This window comes from Diadema antillarum, unplaced genomic scaffold, assembly GCF_040938485.1.
Source record: "Diadema antillarum isolate AM-2024a unplaced genomic scaffold, OU_Dant_1.0 seq00000358_RagTag, whole genome shotgun sequence".
Taxonomy (NCBI): domain Eukaryota; kingdom Metazoa; phylum Echinodermata; class Echinoidea; order Diadematoida; family Diadematidae; genus Diadema; species Diadema antillarum.
Genome location: NW_027271364.1, coordinates 1210131 through 1232551, shown reverse-complemented (window position 1 = coordinate 1232551; position 22421 = coordinate 1210131). Strand labels below are relative to the sequence as shown.

Here is a 22421-nt window from a genome sequence, read left to right as displayed (position 1 = left end):
CATTAAGAGTTATGAAAGAAATATTTACGTCAATTACGAGACACTGCTGAAGGAAAGGAAATTATAGGTTTTGCCATGCATTTTAACCATTTATGGACACTTGCATGGGAAAATTTGCTATATTTGGCTCAGTGAGTGACTACGAAAAAGCTAGAAAGAAGATTTCTTAAATAATTATTACAAGAAACTTATAATGTTGGGTATGAAAACAATGATTTTTGATTACTCTAGAGACAGAGCATGTCTTCTTTCACAACTTCCAAATGTTGTTTCTAATATCTGAGGGATTGATTTCTATGAAGTGTAATACAGCTCTGCTAGACTCTTGCTGTGCAGGCAAAACTATTGTGATGTAAGTCAGCATGTAGAGCTCTATATGACCAAGTCTTTTGGTTTGCTTCTTGCTCCAACCCAGGGGAGAGCCTAAGACATGGTATGGAGTGCCTGGGAGTCAGGCGGAAGCCTTTGAGGAGGTAATGAAGAACCAGGCGCCAGAGCTGTTTGAGGCACAGCCAGATCTTCTCCATCAGCTCGTTACCATCATGTCGCCAACCATCCTCATGAACCATGGCGTGCCGGTGAGTGTAGGGCCTCCGTTCTCTTCTTTAGTCTTGCTAAGCTGCTGAGCCTTTGCAATTGAGGGAAACGCCAATACGTAGGTGCCGTGCGCAGAGCAGCATTTTAGATGCATTATAGGATAGCTCATGGGACAAACTTGCCCCGGTTTTGGCTGCACATGCACTTACATCATGCTCTGTCTTTATAAAGAGGTATTTTTTGTTGAAGATTTCTTTGCTTTCCATCATGTGACCAGCACATTGAAGCCTTGCACTAGTGAACCATGACTCTAGTGACCGCAAATCAGTAAAGCTTAGACACTTTCAACTTTTTAAGCTGAATTATAGCCAAGAAAAAAAGGGCTAACAAGGGAAAAGCAGACAAAGAACTCCATTGAATTGTATGGGAATTGCGACTCGCGTGAGACAACCGGAAGCGAACAAGGGACCAAGGAATCCCACAGTGCACCTGTGACAGAGCTCTTCAGCTTGCGCAGGAGTTTTTTACGTCATTGACGAAAGCGAGAATTCTACAGGAGACTCCCTGTAAATTTGGGAATACCTCTCTCATGTCCTTACAAAGGGATATGTAAGGGAATGACCTTTGTCCATTAAGATGCATGTAATACATATGTATCTCCCAGATTGCTCCCTGAAGCCTCATTGATTTTGATCTGTCAATATTAACAGCACTGGTCTTGGCATTAAGCCTTGTACTTTGTGGTTTTCAATCTAAAAGACTTTTTTTTGCTTGCCATGGTGTGCTGCAATGATCACCTATTCTAAATACCACTTTTCATAAAGTCCACCCGTTTGAAAAGCAAAACAAAAGCAAACCCAAAACAACAACAAACACAAACAAATATATGATTTTTTTTCTGATCATATTCAATGTAAGTTTAGCTGTGTATGAGGTCCACCTGTATACCATCCAGGTACCTTTTTTTCCCATTCTGTTTCCCTACCAAGGTCCTAAAAACCAAGATTTTGTTGTATTGTGATTCACCCTGACAAGGGTTTCACATGAAGGGTAAGCACATGAAATGAAAAGAAAAAAAATCATATTTCCTTGACATAACTATAGACAATGATCGGATGTTTCTAGGCAGTGTGACATATTTTTCAATTGGAATCAATCGAAGGTTCCTCAGACAGAAATCGTTGAATGTTTCTCTCATTGCTCTTACCCTGTTTCTATTTGACCAGATTGTGAGGACCAACCAGTGTGCTGGGGAGTTTGTGGTGACATTCCCACGGGCCTACCATGCAGGCTTCAACCAGGGATACAACTTTGCAGAAGCTGTCAACTTTTGCCCTGCAGACTGGGTGAGCAACATTTCTGTACACCAAATATGGCACACCTGAAAATAAGAAGCAGTTCAAAGGGATTTTTTTCTCTGATTAAGACTAAACATTTACTTTGCACATGTCATCAATGTAACAGTATGAAGCACATGTACACATACGCATGTGGTGTGATGGAGAAAAAGTGAGAGACTTCTACATCTGATGTGACACTGCTAGGTACCTCATAATGATGTGTTCTGTTTCATTATGTGTGAGTGTTGTAGTCAGTCCCCCCCGCCCCTTGTGAAATGTTATATCAACCTTGTGCATACACACCCAAAGCTAGTCCTCCACGGCTTATTGATGGGAATCTGCACAGAAAAGATATTTTTTTTATTTTTTTTATTTATGTATTATTATTACTATTATTTTTTTTCATTTATTTTTTTTTATTTATTTTTTTTTTATGCCAGGAGAGGCAGAGGCATTATTTCCTATATGTTACATAATGGAAGTTTTCATCAGAGCAGTTCTGGTTGCACTGTAACCATGCAATATAAATTAGCAGAAATGGAATACCCGAATGCGTTAGCTGAAATAAAGTGGCTTTCAGGAGTACATTTCTTTCAAATTCATTCATTGATAAAGGCCTCTTACTGATATCATTCGTATGATAATGTTTTAAGTGAGATACAGGAAGATCACGCAGGTTGCAAGTATATACTGACTTAGGATTGTATTTCAACTTTCACCTTCCGTATATCCATCAGCTGCCTATGGGGAGGCTGTGCATAGAGCACTACCGCCAGCTGAACCGCGTCTGTGTCTTCTCCCATGAGGAGCTGGTGTGCAAGATGGCAGCCGACCCCGAGAGCCTGGACCTGAGCATGGCGGCGGCCGTCTACAAGGAGATGCTGTACATGGTGGAGGATGAGAAGGGCTGCCGGAAGGCCCTTCTGGAGAGGGTGAGCATCTTGAATGTCTTGAGCCCACCTCGCACCACATCATACCATCTGACCAGTCTCACGATTCTATAGACACGACTAATAGCGCGACTTTGCACCGCATACCATGCGATCAGATCACATACTGTAAACGTCCATATTTTTGTGCTGAGCGGCTCAAAAACATATTCTTTGTTTCTTGTATTCATGCTGCATGATTGTTAACTCATTCAAAATGTGCAATGAAAGTCCTGAAGATATTTTGAAGGGTTTTAGAATTTTGGCTAGACAAAAGCAGCGCAAAATGCACAAAGATCAATGCACCGCGAAAATTTGTGTGTTTACAGTAGCGAGGCTTCAGACTGTATTGACTGGCATCAGTACATACACAGTAGCACGATTGGCTGACAGTTCTGCAACCGGTTGCAAAAATTTAAAATGTCGTATCTTCACTACTGGTCGTGACTGGAAACTGGCGAGGCTGGTGATGCAAACTTCTGACTGACTGGTAGATTGTACAATCGATGAGGCGTGGCAAAAGTTGTGTAGCATGCATTGGCCTTGACATCTTACATACAGATGTACTCTAAGTATTCATATCCTTTGCAAAAATACCAATTTTTTATTCTTCTGTACAATCATGCTTAGATGTTGGTAATTCACTTCCATTCAGAATACATATTTGTTTTACAACAGTCCAAGGCACATTTGATTTATGCTGCTGACATTTGTTGCTCAATTCTTATCAGAGTTGTAGTTCATTGATAGCTTGTGTTAAATAATACAGTGAGTCTTTCAAATTTTCATCAGTCGTAATCCTTATTGTGACACCTGCCCAGGGCACTGTGGAGGCAGAGCGCGAGGCCTTTGAGCTGCTGCCGGACGACGAGCGTCAGTGTGAGAGCTGCAAGACCACCTGCTTCCTGTCTGCCATCACCTGCCCCTGCACCCCTAACAGGCTGGTCTGCATCAAGCACGTGGACAAGCTGTGCGAATGCCAGCCTTCCAGGCACTGCCTCCGGTAAGCCCACCGAGATTTTCATGGAGAGGGGGAAGGGGGGTAGGAGGGGTGGGGGAAGGTCACATCTTTAGATGTTCATAGTTGATATTTATGCTCATGAAAGGGCTGTTTTGGAATTTGGTATTCTCTACATGCACGGTCCAAGAGTGAAGGACTACTTACCAGCAGCACTGCTTCATAAAACAACAGCAGACAAACAAACAAACAAGACACATTTACATCATAGCAATATCAAGATGCCTCTAGAATCCAAATGGTATCTTATATATGGAAAGTTCATTTTATCTGTTTTGACCTGGAGAGATGTCAGTTCCAGAATTTTAGAAAATGATGTGTTTATGACTTTCTGAAAATGCAGTCCAGGTAAGTGGAAGAGTTTTAAAAAAATGGATGGATTGGTAAAGTGTGTAGATAGAGATGGTATTTTTTTTTCTTTATTTGAAGGCTAATGTGAAAACCTACCCTGCATAACCTCTATAGAATAGTGTACAGTTATTGGAATTATTGGAAATTTCTGAAATGTCTATTTGCAAAATAACTCAAAGAGTTGTGAACTAATTTGTATGAACCTTACAGGAAAAGTTGATAATGGCACAACGGACAGATGATTATATTTTGGTAGTGATCCAGAAATGTTATGAATTTTTCAAGGATTTGTTTTTCATCTTTTGGCAAATAGGGTCAATGAACTTGGAGTTCAAGCTGCGCGTATTTGAGGTTTGCATAGAGGCGTGCGCAGCAGGAAGCTGATGATGAGGTATTAAACACAAGGCTTCTTTATCATTGGGAAATTGGCCGGTTTTCAGCGTACTTGTATGGGTGGAAATGAGCTGTTTGGTAGAGGTCTGTGCTCTCCACTTGCTTTGTTACTTAAGGTAGGTAATTTTGAAAAAAAGAAAGCTCATTCTGGTCAAAACGAGCAAATTGATCAGCACATGTTCGCAGTGAAGTACAACTCCTATGTGGTTCATATCTCAGAAGTTGCCAATACTGACACTGCAATGTGCCAGGCTATATAGGCTCACATCAACGGGTTTGCAAAAAACTCCTTTGAGGCAACATTCAAAAGCCCCTCAGATGGATAGTATGTCATTTCCGTGGCAAGAGAAGGTTACTGCTAGTTGTATTTCCAGGATGCACAGGATAGGACCAGGGAAGTTCAGTTTTACCGCAATGTGTATTTCCTTCCTGCATTCCAGTCATCTGCAAGAGTAATCACATGCTTTGGAGATCCTGGTAGAAACCCTGTCGCTCTCATTAATCCATTTAGGACAAACTGATCTTTGCCATGACACACATTTCCCAAAAACCCTTGTTTGATCAACTCTTGACTAGTCTTTGTTGGGTTAAGGACCAGAAAAAAAAAAGAGGGGTCAATCGGGCAATGTATACAGGAACAATGATCATATATCTAGAAATCATGTGATGTGCATGACGAAAATCATAAGGGACCATATCTCATGTCCTCTGGTCCAAAGTCCTTGGAATGATAATGATATGGCTCCACCCACCCAGGGTAGCCTCTTCAGTGCATTAGAGCACTCCCCCTGCCATCATTGCCATCATTACCCACAGCTTGGGCAATTTCCAATTCATACTTCTTGGTCACACACATGGGAAATGGTGGGGAAACACCTCACACCAAGACATACCTGTCAGGCAGGTTTCAAATTCACAACATATATCCACATATGGGCTTAACCGCAGTGTTCCAATTGATTGTAATAATCATTTACATCTGTATCTGATACTAAAAACAGATTACATGGTAATGTAGGGGGTCACATAAGCTATGCAAGTGACATAATTGTTTAATTGTTTGCTTTGTTAGAAGTGAGTGGCTTGAAGACAATAGTGAAAATGCAAGTATTGTGTGATTAAAGGGCACAGTTTACTTCTTTAGAGCTGAAGTGTTTACCATGGTTATTGATCGGAGGATAAAAGATGTTTCAGAATAGTAGATATGATGTCAGAACAGTTTACCTCCTAATCTCTCAAACATGGGGCCTAGGAGTGGCAGTGTGTAGATACCATGCTGCATGATACTGAAAGGGAAGCATCAACCCTTGCAGTGTATTGTAGTAGTACAATTGCTCACTTGTAGTGAGTATCTCCTGTATGCAAGACCTGGGAATTTTCACATTTCTGTGAAGATTGCAGGTATAATAAAAGTGTATACACCATGATTTTTTCTCAAATCATCCATTGGTTTTGGCATATATGTGTGTGTGTCTATGTTTTAATAAGTTCATTGATGTTGTAGTTGTTGTGGCACCTGTACCTATCCATTCCCAGCGAAATGTTTTCTTTTGGAAGGGCTGCAGTAAGACTTATTTTACTGGACTGAATATCTCCTCATTTGGAAGCATCATAGTACAAGGAATGTTATGACCAGATTCACATTGGTGTTTACTTGCTTAGCTTTCTATATTTCCACTTTCTGAAATCTTGCACTGCTCCAAAGTGCATGGTAATGCAGGATTCCAGCTGAGCTCTTTCCGTAGCTCAGCTAGGCCAGATTCCCATGCAAGATAAAAATTGTAGTCACCTCGAACCATTGTCAAGCCTTCAGAGATTCAATCAGGATCTCTGCTTGTGGCCCAACACACTGATGTAGGTGGCACAATGTTGTGGTATAAAGATTATAACTGTTTGTCACATGTAGCACTTGATCCAGGACAGTATTGAAAGATAATGGCAAAAACACACAGAAACCTGAATTCTTTAGACTTGTCCTTCATGCATAAAGTCATTAGAAAGGTGATGGGTAGCATGTGATGTATCCATTTCTTCTTCTTCTTCTTTTTTTATTTTTTTTTGTTTTTTTTTTTTTGGTAATGTTGCAATGAGACTAGGCCACATCATAAAATGTTCACCTCATTTGATTTTTCTTCATATCAGGTATCGATACACATTGGATGAGCTGCCAGCCATGCTGCACAACTTGAAGATCAGAGCCGAATCTTTTGACAACTGGGCCAACAAGGTCAAGAATGCACTGGAAGCTCCTCAGGATTCAAAGCTTGGTAAATTATTTTCTGTTGTACTTTGCAACCCTCATGTATTTAGTGTCTTTCTGTACTTCAGTGCATTTGGGTACTGATTACCTTCATCGAGCATTTCCAACACTTGTTGTGTGCCCCACCAGTTTTCAGGAATCTTGTGCTGTATGCTGTACATTAAAGTTGTTTAGGTATATTCGGCAATCTGTTACAATGTGACGAGGAGTTTCTCATGGAACTATTTATAAGCTAACACAGCTAAATGATTTGGTAAGTACACTGAAGTGTGTATATGAACGCCAAATTTGTTGAACATAATCTGCCACGTGCTACTGTTGTTATCTGACAAAAAAGCCACTGGAATGTTATTACTGTGCATAGTTGTGGAAAGACACACAAATTAAAGTTCTCAATGCTTGATAGCCCGCTTGTGGGAAATAGAAGTCAAGTAATTAGTGTCACGTGACCAACATGATGCAATATGTGCAAAGGCCTCTTCACCATATCAGTATTGTCATCTTGACCAATATGTTTGTGCAGCTTACACTTAGAATGGAGAGAATCAGGGTAAAATGACAGGATCTGTAATCATACATTACTCCTTACCCTTCCAACAGACATGTCACAGCTGAAGGAAATGATAGAGGAGGCCGACGAGAAGCACTTTCCCGACAACGACCTTCTGCAGCAACTCATGAATGCGGTGGCCGAGGCTGAGCAGTGCGCCAGCGTGGCTATTCAGCTGGTCAACAAGAAGCACAGGACAAGGTAAGGAGAGGTTTGCTGGGCTTCCCTGGGGGGTAGGGGTGTGAGAACCGTGCAGCTGTCTCAGAGAATAAAAAAAACAAACTCTGTCACAGACATGCGTTCAATAGATTTTCACACTACAATGGCTGACAAAATATTACTTGTGGGTTTCATTTGTAGTGAACATACAAGTGTAATGTGGTCATTCGTTTTGGTTACTTTGTTCCACAGGCTTGGCAAACCAGATCTCAAACCCCTCATGATAATGAGTACTCTTACAACTTCTCATATTAAGTTATCAACAAATGTGAGGTTATTGAGTGGACAGAATACATAGGTGACCCAGCATTATTCCGAGAGGTTAGATGTAATGTATGTTCGATGAAATTCTGTGAGTTACACGCATAAAACAGACATGTCCATTGCAAAAATGTAATTTCTTCAGTTATTTGTATTCTGAAAGAGGAGCATTGAGAGTCTTAGATCACACTACAGGTACATGTCATTAATTCATTGGCTCTCCTGCTCATGATTAGATTTGGACAGAATTATACTTCCCACACACATGCGTCCAATACATCTGTAAATTTGATAAAATCATGTTTCTGAATTGTAGTGCAGTTGAACTTGTGTGCTGAAGAGGGTATATTATGTACATGCCCTTTGCATGGTAATGCAGGATTCCAGCTGAGCTCTTTCTGTAGCTCTGCTAGGCCAGATTCCCATGCAAGATAAAAATTGCAGTCACCTCGAACCATTGTCAAGCCTTCAGAGATTCAGTCCGGATCTCTGCTTGTGGCCCAACACACTGATGTAGGTGGCACATTCAATAGTAGCAGTAATCTTGGGCTGATATTCATAGTTCTGTGGATAAAATACTTCCTTGTTTATCTTTGAAGAGCTTGAGAACCTTTATAACAGAGTTGAATATTGAATACTTTCTTATGTTGAGAATCATGTTTTTCTTTCCTGTAGATGATGTAGCAGTCACCAATTCACAACTGCATTAACTTCTGGTGATAAATTTAAGATTAGCATGGTTTTGCATGGAGTCCTATCATGGAGCAATTTTTGAAGTCTGCATACTCCAGTGGAGTATACAATATCATGGATTGCGTCAGTAGTTAATCACTCAAGATGGTTGTCAGCTTTGTTCCAAACAAAATAATCGCAACACTGTTGGATCTGCTAAAGGCAGTTGGCGTGTTAGTTGCAATTAGTTAGGTGGTACATGATTCTGCTCTTTCATTTTTTAGTGAATATTAGAAGAGGGGAATGTGGCTAATGAAAATTGATCCAATGCATTTCCTTTGATTGTCTTATTCATGACATGTACTTCCAATCTTTATGTGCATTCAGGAGCAAAAGTTCTACTGATTCCAAGTTTGTCACCCAGCTGAACTACGAAGAGCTCCACCAGTTCCTAGAACAGGTTCAGAACTTGCCATGTGAGATCAGTGAAGCTCAACTGGTCCAGGTATGTCACATGTTCATGTTTCAAAACATACAATGTGTCACTTCATGCTGGACGACCATAGAACAGGATATTATGTACACGTAACCAAACTCGTTATGAATAGCGCAACATTTACATGTTGTATGTAATTATTTGGTTTATATTTATGTCATTTTATGTTCATACACACCTCACTATGTTTCATAATTCTTTGTATTCACTTAAATATTTAATCTAAATTTGTAAAGAAAGTAAAATTGAAATGTCTATCCCAAGAGACAATTTCAGTTATGAGAGAGATTTATGAAACAAGCCCAAAGCACTACCTTGGGTGCATTACATAGAATGCAGGCTGTGTTATTGTACAATGTTTGACTACTCCTTTAATTTGACCAGAAACTTGTCGATGAGGTGGAGCGGTTTCGTGAGGATGCCCAGGATGCCCTCTGCGATGCCACACCCAACTCGGAGAAGCTGAGGAAGCTCCTGGAGGTCGGTGCAACCCTTGATGTCGAGCTTCCCGAGATACCAAAGCTCAAATTGGTGAGAATGCATTGCTGATGGTGTTTGCAGCTCAGGAGGTTAATTGTTAAAACAAACTTCAGGGTGTGTGTTTTTTTTTTTAATGGATTTGACAAATTTCTGATGAGCTTCTCCAAGTCCCATGGGCTTTTGTCCAGGAGCAATCAGGTACCCACAGACTGTGGGTTAAAGGGAAATTCTAAACCACTCAAAGTTGGTCTGAAAAGAAAGAGCACAATGGGGAAAATTGATCAAAATCAGGTGAAAATTCACAAAGATTATAAAATTGTGAAGTTTCGCTAATTTCACAAAACAGTTCTTAGTCGATATGAATGTGCCAATAGCAAGTTGATGATGTCGTTGCCTCACAAGTTACCATGTATAGTTTGTTAATGAAACCCTGAATTTGTTGTTGTTGTTGTTGTTGTCCTCCAAATGCAATATGCCCTAGAACTTCATTCTACTGATTGCTGGCCATTTCGGTGATAGAAGCAAAGAAACAAAACAAAACATACCAAAATCAAATTAATATAAAAAAAAAAAGAAGGCCTGCAATAAAGAGAATAAAACTGTATGTTCAAAAGTTTTTAAATTTGTCCTAGACAGTTAGAGGTATGGAAATAGTCAAAATCAAGATCTTTGTTTCAGAACTCCCTCTAAGTAACAGAGAAATTTCTCTCTCAACCTACATGATAAACAAGCAGAACAAACCCCTTATTGAACAAGAGTCACTTATGCTTGGCTTTTTGTCTCGACATCAGGAGCTTCACCAGGCTCGGTGGCTGGACGATGTGCGGGCTACCCTGGCACTACCAAACAGTGTCACCCTGGACACGCTGCGAAAGCTGATCGACTCTGGGGTGAGTCTTGCGCCCCACCAGGCTATCGAGAAGGCCATGGCAGAGCTTCAGGAGCTGCTGACGGTCAGCGAGAGATGGGAGGAGAAGGCCAATGTGTGTCTAACTGCAAAGTGAGTAACCATTCTCCGTCTATCTAGACATATGTGTGTGATAGATGAAAGAATAGTTTCACATGATCGGCTATAATATCATAAAGCCGTGCTTCCCAACGTCTTTCAACCCAAGGCCCACTTTGGCTCCTGTACAAGTACAGTGTTATAAATTTGGCATGTCCTGATGTCAGAGTAATAGATTTCTATTGAGAACATCTTTGATAATTGAAGTGAATTGCATGCATTTCACTGTTCTGCCTGAATATTTACTTGGGACTATGTTCATTCGCATTGGTAATTTATTCTCAAAGTATGCCATTGAATGTAAAAGCTTTGCCATCTGCTCTTTTGAATTCCTAAGGGCAAGGTTAGGGGGGGGGGAGGACAATGGATGGTGATTTCCAACATCATTTCATGTGTTAATAAATAGTGACATGAGATTATCATGTGTAGTTGTTCTGGCTCTGTACATATGACAACAGACTGTCAATCTAAGGTCTGATGTTTGAGTTCCCTGGCTGTGCTTATGGCGTTCCACGGCAAGGCACTTTATCTTCATTGCCTCATCCTTTAGAGGGGCTTATTAAAACTGTCAGTCCTGTGAACGCTTGCTCACATTCATCACTTCCCTAGCAGCAATGTAAAACAACTCATAAGTGCGTACATAATGTCTCATGGATGAACTCTTCCTCTGTATTCTCTGCAGACCAAGGCACGCAATTTCCACTGTTGAAGCTGTTGTCAATGAGGCGAGAAACATCCCTGCTCATCTTCCAAACATGCTCCACCTGAAAGATGCTCTCCGTAAAGCCAAGGACTGGAGTAAACAGATGGAGGAGATACAGGTGAACATCCAGAGGTTATCAAACTTTGAAAGGACATTGCTACTTGGCAAAAAGACACTTGATGAAACACAGGAATTTGTGCATATGCAAGTTGTAATTTCCAAAGTTGGTTGTTTTTTCCTATTCCTTAAAAGGATGGTATAGTTTTGGTTGAGATGGGGAATTCAGATTTTAACTTTTTGCAAGATAACTAGAAACAACTAATTAGCTATTAAAGAGCATGCAATTCTAAGAAGGATTCAAAGTTTATGTGATGAAAATTGGTTTTTGAAATGGCTGAAATATCCAAAAACAAAGCAAGACAAAGTGATCCTAATAAAAGGTGGGCCCCACCTTTTATTAGGAGCTCTTGTTGGAAACCCATCTCGACCAAAACTATACGATCCCTTTAACAAACCTTAGACCATTTAGATGTGAAATTTACAGATGGAATAGAAGTTAAACAACTCTTACAGAATTTATTGTCAGTCAGTGCTGTGAATTCAAAAATACCGCACCACACACCATGTGCAAAAGTTGTGAAAAATGCTGCTTTGCAGCCAGCAGTAGGTACATTACTACAGTTGATGACCAAAAGCTCTTCTTTCTTGTGCTGTTATCAAACCAAACACAGAGTGGAGAGCATTTCCCCTACCTGGATGTGCTAGAGTGCATGGTGGTGCGTGGCCGCACCATCCCCATCCGCTTGGACCAGCTGGCCCAGGTGGAGTCCCAGGTGGCCGCCGCCCGGGCGTGGCGGGACCGTGCCGGCCGCACCTTCCTCAAGAAGAACTCCTCCTACACCCTGCTGGAGGTGCTCTCACCCAGGACGGACGTGGGCCAGTACCTGTCCGGCAAGGCCCGGCGCAAGAAGCAGAAAGACATGGAGCGAATGAAGGAGCAGGAAAAGGAGTATGCTACAGACGTGGACGTGGGTAGCGGCAGCAGCACGTGCAGGGATCCAGAAGTTCTGGTAAGAAATATGTGTGTGTATGACCGTGCTTCTGAAGGTAGCTTGTTCATACAACCCCCATATGATGAACTCAAATATGACTCTGTCATTCTGTAAACATTCAATGTACTGTATGTGTCAAACATTGAAAGTGAATGAGAGGAGTTATTAGTACTTTACATTTGGACCCCCCACCCTTATACATCTCCTACAAATGTGTATAGGATCATGAAATCCTAAAAAATGTAGTGTGTTGAGGTAACAAGGGATCCTGTAGTCATAGCAAGCAAGAGCAGTGACTGATAAACAGTGAGTGGTATTTGTGTATCTTGTATGATAATCTTCACCCAAACGACTGACCCTGACAGTTGTGCATGGTAATGCAGGATTCCAGCTGAGTTTCACCTATAGCTCTGCTAGGCCAGATTCCCATGCAAGATGAACATTGCAGTCACCTCGAACCATTGTCAAGCCTTCAGAGATTCAATCAGAATCTCTGCTTGTGGCCCAACACACTGATGTAGGTGGCACAATGCAAATCCTTCCTTTATTATCCAGAGTAGTTCTGACAGCCAGCACTTTCTCAACTCTGGTGAATGTTGAAGGAATGTATCATCCATTGCATCATATTTGAAGCTATTTGGATGTACATGAGTCACAGGCAGTAGTGTAGATTACCAGTATTGTAGGTGTAAAGTCACCCCCCCCCCCATTTGTCCTGCTGTCCATCTAGTTAAAGTAAATGCAATGCTGTCTAACAACATATTTTTTGTTTTTCCTCGTAGGTGGCATCATATAAAAATGCAGAGGCAGAGGAGCTGGATGCAGTTCACACGTTACGTGATAAGAACCGTCGCAAGCAGCAGCTAGAGGAAGAGGGGATGGAGCAGGGCAAGTACTGCGTCTGTCGCAAGCCGGTCAGTGGCTTCATGCTGCAGTGTGAACTCTGCAAGGACTGGTTCCATACCACATGCGTGCCACTCCCGAAAGCCTCCAGCAAGACCAAGTTTGCCAGCGGAGCGGGAGGCGGCAACGTGATTACGTCAACCGGGGTCAACAGCATCAAGGACATGAAGTTCCTCTGCCCGATGTGCTTGAGGTCACGCCGCCCGCGACTGGAGACCATCTTGTCCCTGCTGGTGCTCCTGCAAAAACTCCCTGTGCGGCTGCCAGAGGGCGAGGCCCTCCAGAGGCTCACAGAGCACGCCATGAACTGGCAGGACCGGGCCAAGCAAGCGCTGGCAACAGACGAACTCTCAGACATCTTCACCAGACTCTCGTCCATGAGCCAAAAGATGCAGGAGCAGGCCGCCAGAGTCAAGACAGAACGCATCATCCTGGCCGAGCTGGAGAAGGCGGCCAAGAAGCCGGAACTCCAGGAGCGGATGGAGAGCATGGCCACAATGGTTGCAGATGGGTCTGGCGGTGTACACCAGGACTCCATCCTGCATGGAATGCCGCCAGTTGCCAGACAAATTGAAAGAGTGAAAGTTGAGGATGTGGAAGAGGAGGAGGAGCATGTGGATATGGACATGGGTGTGGCAGTAGGAATGGACACATCCTCTGCAGAGGACATGATGATTGACAGCCCTATGGCAGCACCCAGTGCAGTGGATACAGGCTTTGCTTCAGAACATGCATACAGTGCTGCCTCAAAACCACAGCCCTCACAAGTAAGTCCTCACATACAAATCGCATAACCGCAAAGTCAAAAGAATTGTAAATGAATGAACAAACCCTTCTAGCGTTACCTCCTGGTATACAGATGCATTTTTAAAATCTAATTAATTTCATTAATTATGTGTCAGTATTTATCTTTCATGAATTAGGGTGTGTAAATTATTCCAATTTACATTTACTTCATATGGCCACACATTATCTGTTCCTTTCCACTTGTAAATCAATCCACCTTCTTATTTCTTATTCCCCTCCTCTAGCCTTCCAAGAAGCACTCGCGTAAGACGCCCCACGTGCCCCGCGTCATGGACCCGCCCTCGCCCGCGCCAGTCCCAGTCCCTTCCACACCAGGCACGCTGGAGCTGCCCCCACTGGCCCGGGCCCAGCTCGAGGCCCTGATGGTGGAAGGAGACCTGCTGGAGGTCACTCTCGACGAGACCCAGCACATTTGGCGTATCCTGCAGGCCTGCCAGCCCCTGCAGCAGGAACGGTTCATGGAACACATCCTGGAGGTATGTAGACCTTGTGACTACAACATTTGTTTTCTGTCATTAGACATCACTACTCAGTATGAGGACATTGCTGTACAGCCGGGGGGGGGGGGGGGGGGGGGGGGCTGAGCTCAGCAATAAGAGTGCAACTGGGCAATTAGCAATTAATGGCAGAGATCTATAGGTGTTAATGTACAAACAAAGATGATCCAGAAGCCACAGTATTTCTTATAATGTTAATAATGGTGACACTGTCCCCAGCATGGCAGTATGTTTACACCAGTTAGCCCTGTGCAAGATATTGCGGTTATCATTTTTAATTCACATTCCATATTCCACATTTCTTACAAGTTTTATATTCCATTTGATTTGAAGCAGAAATGTTTTTCACACAATGGTCAGTTTGAACCAATAATGCACAAATGTATAAGGACATATAATTAACGTGTAATATGAGGAACCCACTAAAAAGCAAAGCTTGTAGGATGTGGGTTCCAAAGATATAACATAGGGTTTTAGTACAGTATATCAAAGTCAGAAGTGACGTAACATGCAAAATTCAAAATATCGAGAATATTACAATTTAACCATGAATGTAATAGACCCTAGTGTTATGTATCTCTGATATCCTTTCTTAGCAAAAAAAAAAAAAAAAAAAAAATTATCTATTTAACATGAGCATGGTAATGCAGGATTCCAGCCGAGTTTTTCCCATGGCTCAGCTTGGCCAGATTCCCATGCAAGATGAAAATTGTAGTCACCTCGAACCATTGTCAAGCCTTCAGAGATTCAGTCAGAATCTCTGCTTGTGGCCCAACACACTGATGCAGGTGGCACAGGCATTGCTATGCCAAGTTAATGATAGTGAGATTCATCATTCATCCTGGTGATAATCTTCATACAGTATCTGTAAATATTAACCCTTTTGCTGCTTTTAGTTTTAAACTGTCTCATGACTATGATTAAATAGTTGATAATTTAAAATAACACTTTTAGACATGTATGTAGCACCCAGGCTCATCGGGTTTATGGAGAAAATTGTACATCTGTCACTTAAGTTGACTCTTGACACTCCCAAATCGAGGAGAAATTCTGTATAATGGAATAAAAGTACTCGCAGGATGTGAGCCATGTTTGCACTTCTTCACAATTTTTGCGTCATAAAACCTTTGTGACATTACTTTTATCTTCTCGCAGCAAATGCCTCCAGAGGGATTGGAGAAGCTGAAGATCAAGTCGGAGACAAAGGAGAAGAAGAAGATGAAGCTGAAGCGGAAACGGGAAGACATGGACATCATGTCTGCGGACATCATCAAGCTGGAGAAAAAGAAGAAGAAGAAGGAGAAGAAGGAGAAGGAGTCTGCCGGTGGCTCCACATCCACCACTCCGCAGAAGAAGAGCCTGGAGAAGGCTCTGGTCAAGAAGGAAGGCAAGGAGAACAAGCAGAAGCAGAAGAAGAAACTGAAGAAGCGGAAAGGTGAGACATTTTCAATAAAACAATGTGGAGCGTCCCTGGCTCTGAACTTGTACCTCCTCTTCTTCTTCTTCTTCTTCCGTGTAGTACAGTCCACAAAATGTGTATCAGCGTACTAGCGTTAAAGAGTGTGCCATGCTGTCCATCGTGCACAGATGTGGTGGTAACTCTGTCTAAGGAACATTCTTTGTATCCTATTCTCGAACCAGAGGGTGCATAGTATCAACCCATAATATGCTTCTTTCACAAATTGGCACAGATGCCTGGAAACTAATCGTCGGTGAGTAGAGATTACCTCACCCCCCTAATCCCAATTGTGTTGCCATAGCCATCCTGTTGGACTGAGACAAATTGCTATGCCTGAGTGGGCTTGCTAATACAAAATTGTATGTGATCAGGTGAAGTTTGGGTGGATTACTGAATGCTAGACTGATGTAAATTCTTCTCATTCATCCAGTCGAAGTACAAGATCAAAGATTAGTTGAATCAAGAAACTGAGTTTATTTCCAGTTTCTTGATTCAACTAATCTTTGATTACTGAATGCTGATTGAAAAGTTTGGCACATGAAGCCTAGTGCTTGGGGACACTACTGAAGGTAGAGGTACATTTGCCAAAGCCTGCCTGATGATAGTTTTCGTCTGGTGAGAATGAGAAGGGCATTAAGTTGCCACAAAACCCATATTGTTCGAGACAACTTAATGCCCTTCTCATTCTAATCCGACCGTATTTTATGGTGAGAAATACCAGTAGGATTTTGGGTATTTTTTTCACTGACATGAAAACAAAATATGTTAATTCTAATATGTTAATTATGTTGATTATATTAGTATGTTTATTTTGATCCTTTAATCATGTAGTTTTCGAGATTATATTGATGTCTAAATTTATAGGTGCACTGATTTGGGGATGTGTTTATGTATGTAACTTATTGAAAATGTATAAAATGCCCTGCCATGAACTATGAAGTGACCAAGCTTAAAATTTTGGCGATTGACTTCTATCTTGGTGCAGGAGAGAAGCTTCCCAGTGTTGGCATGAGCATGAGTGTTGGCTCCAAGAAGAAAGAAGAGGTCAAGGAAGAGGTGATCGTCAATGTCGACGGAGACGAAGAAGAAGATGATGAGGTTTGCTCAGCGAAGCGGTGTTTGCGTCCACTTGGTGACGACATCAACTGGGTCCAGTGTGACGTGTGCGAGAAGTGGTATCATCTGCTGTGTATTGGTGAGTTGATCATGAGGTTAAAAACGCTGTTCAGTATTGTGATGGGTGTAAGTTTAACTTGCAGAATGAGCTGTGTAATCTCATTCAAATGGATGGAGTATTACTCTGTCATAGAAAAGTTTGCTGCTCTGAAGTCACTATCAATGTATCTGTAAACACTGTGTCCCTGTTAGTAAACCATTTGCAAAATAGTGTATTTTATAACTATTTTCTATGGGGAAATTACGTAAGATAAAACTAGTAGTCTCGATTCTCTCCCTCTCTGTTGTTAGAACATGAAAGGAACTTTTTTTACTGCAATATGCACATTACCATTTTTACACAGTATCAGAGACACTGGTGCCATATAGCACCATGCAGCTGTATTATTAAATGGGAACCATTGTCAAGCAATGCCTCACAGGATGCAGGTAGAGACCGATGCCCTTGACTGGGTGAAAAGTACAACATTGATTTATGTTGGCAAGGGTAGTGGAGGTTGCAAGAGGAACGGGTGTACTGTCAGTCTGAGTGTTTGATCCTGTCACCCCCTCCCTCCCCCCTTCGTCTTGATCATTAACAAATCAACTTTCTCAGCCATGGAGGATGTTCAGTGACAGAATACATGTGATGTAGGATCCTGAGCAAAGGCTTGACTTGAATGCATACTGTGAGGAAAGGTAAAATTAATGACAAGACACACAAGCACACACACACAAGCCTACACACACACACACACACACACAACACACGCACACACACTCTTATAATAGTAAGCACTATCATAAGGCATGTAGCATCACAGAAAGGTTACCAATTTTTGTCCATTGCCGGCTGCCGATTATAGGTTTTGTAAGTAAAATGGATTTCACGTGCATACCGTTTTGCTCAAACCTGCTCTTTATGTTGCTTTTGTGAAAGATTTGAATAGAGCTATCAGGTTCTGGAACCTTGGGTTTCACTCAAGTGAGCAAATTGATTGGTCTGTTAACCACACACTTGATTAGACATTTCTCAACAACAAAACCACACAATGTGGTAGATACCACGTCATCTCTTTGACTTTTGAAATGCTTCTGAACCTCTTTGCTTGAGAGAAAAATTCATCATTGGTTTTACATTCAAAGATTCCCTTTTCCTTGTGTCTGTTTTCTGCAATTAGGTATGAAAGAGCAGCCTGATGAAGACGAAGAGTTCATTTGCAGAATCTGCACCAAGAAGCGTTCCATGCAGAAGGGAGGCGTCAAGCGAACCCAGCCCCAGACCTCTGGGAACAGTACTACAAGTTCATGTGCAACACCAGTGAAGCAGCCTGAGGTCAAGCCTGACGTCAAGCCTGCCACACTGACCAGACCGGCTGCTGTGCAGCAGCAAGGTTCAACGAAAAGCATCGCAACATCTCAGGTGGTGGCTAAGGTGCAGTCTTCAGGCAGAGCAAGTGGCCGGAACTCTCCCACATCGGTCATGAGTGGCAGGAGTTCTCCCGCTACTCCCTCCACCAAAAGCACTGCTGGTGGGGCGTCTGGCAGGAATTCTCCAGCTGTTGTGGCCATCGGACAGAAATCCCCTGCCACAAGTTCCATTGGAAGGAAGTCTCCGCTCTCTTTCGGGACTGGAAGAAGTTCCCCCATTACATCCTCTCATGCCACTGTGACGAACGGCAAAAAGCTGACTTTGTTACCTTGTTCAGGCAAGAAATCGCCACTTACAATTGGAGGTAAACCACCAGATGGTGGGTCTGGAGGGACAACAGCAGTCGTGAAGGTGTGTCCACCTGACACCAAGGAGCAGGTTCTTGTGCCACCATCTGCCACAGATAGGATGGCTGTGGAAAGTAAACCCTCAGATTGTGTGTCTCTTGGAGAGACACCATCAGTTGCGAGAGTGAGTCTGCCTGACACAAAGGAACAAGTTGTTCAGCCTTCATCTGACTTAGAGAAGAAGCCCAATGAAGAGCCCGTGGTCACTAAGTCTAGCATGGATGATGTTGATCCATCTGACCTCAGTGGCAGTGCAAGCTCTGTTGCAAAGGTGGAGGACAAGCCAGTGGTGGTGACACAGAAGACTGTAGCAGGAGACGAGATAACTCAAACCCCTCCTCAAAAGACAACAGAAGCTTCAGATTGTGAGATAGACAAAGTGAGTAAGGATGTAGAATCTTCACTGCCAGAAGCTGTGGTGTCTCCGTCTCCCACTCCTCTTTCCAAGGACTCTGGCATGGAGCAACAAACAACTTCCTCATCATCAGATATTGCTGATGAAGCAACAAAACCTGTAATGGCAGAATCAGTCACAGGTAGCCAGCCAGATGTAGAGCAACCGAATCCTGCAATTGCTGCATCATCCGTCACGGTAGAAGAAACTGCTGAGGAAACACAAGGCGCAATTCCAGATCAAATGGACACCACACCAACCACAGGTGAGGGATACCCTGCTCTCACAGCTGATGAGAGTGAAAGCAAAAAAGCTGAGGAGATTGTTCCTCAGAGAGTACCTGATGCTTCAACAGCTATGGAGACAGAGACCAAAACCATGCAAGAGGCAGCCCCCGCCCTTGAACCCGCCGTCACGTCTGCTTTAAGAGTTTCTGCCGCGAGTGAAGAAATGGAAGTGCAACCTGCTCCAGAATCGGTGGAGGTGTCTTCGCAGGAGCTAGTCACAGCACCTCGGGACAGTGGTCCTCCACCCACATCAGAGAACTCACAGCTCTCCAAGACCGAAAGTGACAAACCCATTCTTGCAGAGTCACAGCCCGAAGAGACGGGACAGCCTGCATCCTTGCCAAACGCTGTTACTCCTGAAGAGGGTCAATCCTCATCTGTGCACCAAGCCACGCTACCTACCCTTGTGAAAGAAGCAGAGACACCAGATCCCAAGCTTCCTCCAGAGTCAGTGCAAATGACTCCGGAGCTCCCACCCGCAGCAAAGCCAGCCGAAGAAGAGACAACATCACCTGCTGTTTCTATACCTACACACAAAGTTACGTCTCAGCTGGAGGAGACCGAGGAACCCATGGAAACATCTGAGTCGCAAGGAGCAGATCAAATGCCTGAAGACACATCCAAGACTGCAGGAGGTGAGACAAGTGTAATTACAGGAAAAGTTTCCCAGGAGACTCCCTCTGTAGAGATGGAGCATGATGATTCAACAGCGACATGAGGAATTCAGTTCAATATCATCTATTCCTGGAAGAGCAGTCCAGACAAGGTTGTCTGCTAGTCCATCGGTGTGTCAGTACTTTTTAATCCAAGCTTCGTGCATCCAGGATACTGCAAGTCTGTAGTATCAGACATACTGATGTGAGGGAACTAAAAGGAATTCATTTTTTCTTTTCTTTCAAGTCGCATTGATACATGTCTTAATGCACAGACTGCTGAAGTTTCTGTGAGATTTGCAAAACATAAAGCAATGTGGCTGTGCATGCCATTCAGTGGATTGTGCTATATAAACAGATATACCTGTTTTATTCTCTGTATCACAGACATAACTAGGTGATGAAAGTGCTAATTGTTACCAAATGCCATCATAATTGTGATCTCCAAGATGATTTATTTCCTGTCACCTTCTTTTAAGAATGATAGCTACACATGAATGTGCAGCATCAAACTGGGATACATTTCAGTCCAGTCCTCCACTAATGTTTCCCACAAGCATTGTGAAAGTGGTCTTTCGGTTGTGCCATGCTTGATTCTTGGCACAACGATAACTCAAAGATGACTTGAGGTGTCCCGACAGAGCGTGATGCGTACCAGGTATGTGGACTAAGAACTGACAGACCCAAATAGACTTAGGGTCACAGAGATAATAGGGTAAAAGTCAGTGGTCATCATTTACACTTGAAGTATCTTCTGAAACATTTCGAGCAATGCATTTAAACATATTACAAATGAAAAGCCGCAATGAGGCAATTGGCATGACTGATTCAGTGATTGATGCAGTGAAGGCTAGTATCAAATTATGGCCTCATGAAATTTTGCCATCGATCACACAAGACAAGGTTCCATTTAAGTATGGGAAGGCAATTTAAAGTCTCCAAAGGGTTGAAAGGGGACCAAATTCCAACATTTCACTCTTTCACCAATGCATGGGGAAGTATTCTACTTACAATCCGTCACAACTTGCACATGCACAGGGCTGAAGACTGACCTGATATTTGGCACATTATTATACCATCACAGTAAATGCAGTAGACACAGTGGATGCATGTCTGGTGACTATATGAAGTCTTAGTACCATGTCTCTGGTCTTGCTGCTGTCACAAGTTTCTTGAATCATGAGGTCTGAAGATAAACATTGTTGATACCACCTGAGCTGATAGGACATCTCCCCTCTGCTTCCATGAAGTGGCCATTTTCAGTAATAGGAGATTTGTGTACAATGTACGTGTGAAGGAACATCAAGATACAAATTATACGCCATAGTATTTATACTCCAGATGATCATATCGTGTTTGCAGCTGTAAGCTCTTCATGATTCACTTCGAGAATATAGAGTACAGATTTGTAGAAATCATATCAAAACATGCAGTGTTGTCATTGTGGATGTCATTAATCATCCCTTAGGTTTTCAGCAAGTATAGACACATTATTACATCCCTATCAACGATATCAAGTCACATAGAGGCCTGTATTCTCAAGCCCTGAATGATGTACAAAAGGATGCTGTGCACTTGTTCTCCGTGTACACTATTAAATGCAATGCTAATAGACACTCATCCGTGTTCGCCATTATTGGAATTTATGCAGAGTATAAGATATGACTTCATGTGACGGGAATATCCTAGTTTATGAGATGAAACTTGTCTATGTCTTGTAAAGATATGTTAAAAGACAATCAGTGTTCTCTGTTGTCATTGTGAAGCGATTATGTCAGCATTGGAATTGTGTACAATGTCATAATGCAACATCAACTCGTGCTCCTACTCAGAAGTTTCATGTTTGTTTTGCTTCACTGAAGAGTTTGTTGTTTTGTTATCTGTATTGACTGATGTGTTTCAGCAAATTTTTGTAGCAGCATGTCCATTTCAGTTGGTATACAGTGTTGTAGACGCACCTGGAGTAGGATGGCATACGCTTCGATTTGACTCCACGTATGACGATTTCATGAGATTGTATTCTTTCGTAGTCATGTGTATATACAGTCACCAATGGATTGACGAATGCTTGGTTTGGATTACAATGTTGCCTGCTTCTACATTTCTATTGCTGTACCCAAGATGTCATGATTTTGAGGTTGAAGGAAGAGTGCACGATTAGCAGTTCAGCAATTTTGGCAAGCCAGAGTACTGTCAAACAATATGTAAATCTGTAAAGGC

The 22421-nt window shown here is 42.4% G+C and overlaps 1 protein-coding gene across 1 annotated transcript in view; it reads left to right on the top strand.

The window, feature by feature from the left end:
- Positions 1-21505, top strand: part of LOC139731129 (lysine-specific demethylase 5A-like) — a 56714-nt gene extending 35209 nt beyond the window's left edge. The window contains exons 14-29 of the mRNA XM_071642013.1: positions 416-578; positions 1764-1883; positions 2615-2809; positions 3628-3809; positions 6711-6835; positions 7429-7579; positions 8918-9035; positions 9411-9557; positions 10298-10506; positions 11195-11333; positions 11947-12285; positions 13050-13937; positions 14202-14453; positions 15630-15909; positions 16919-17128; positions 18270-21505. Of these exons, the coding sequence (XP_071498114.1) occupies positions 416-578; positions 1764-1883; positions 2615-2809; positions 3628-3809; positions 6711-6835; positions 7429-7579; positions 8918-9035; positions 9411-9557; positions 10298-10506; positions 11195-11333; positions 11947-12285; positions 13050-13937; positions 14202-14453; positions 15630-15909; positions 16919-17128; positions 18270-20266 (5515 nt within the window). The 3' untranslated portion in view covers positions 20267-21505. The remainder of the gene's footprint in view (positions 1-415; positions 579-1763; positions 1884-2614; positions 2810-3627; positions 3810-6710; positions 6836-7428; positions 7580-8917; positions 9036-9410; positions 9558-10297; positions 10507-11194; positions 11334-11946; positions 12286-13049; positions 13938-14201; positions 14454-15629; positions 15910-16918; positions 17129-18269) is intronic.
- Positions 21506-22421: the final 916 nt, after the last annotated feature.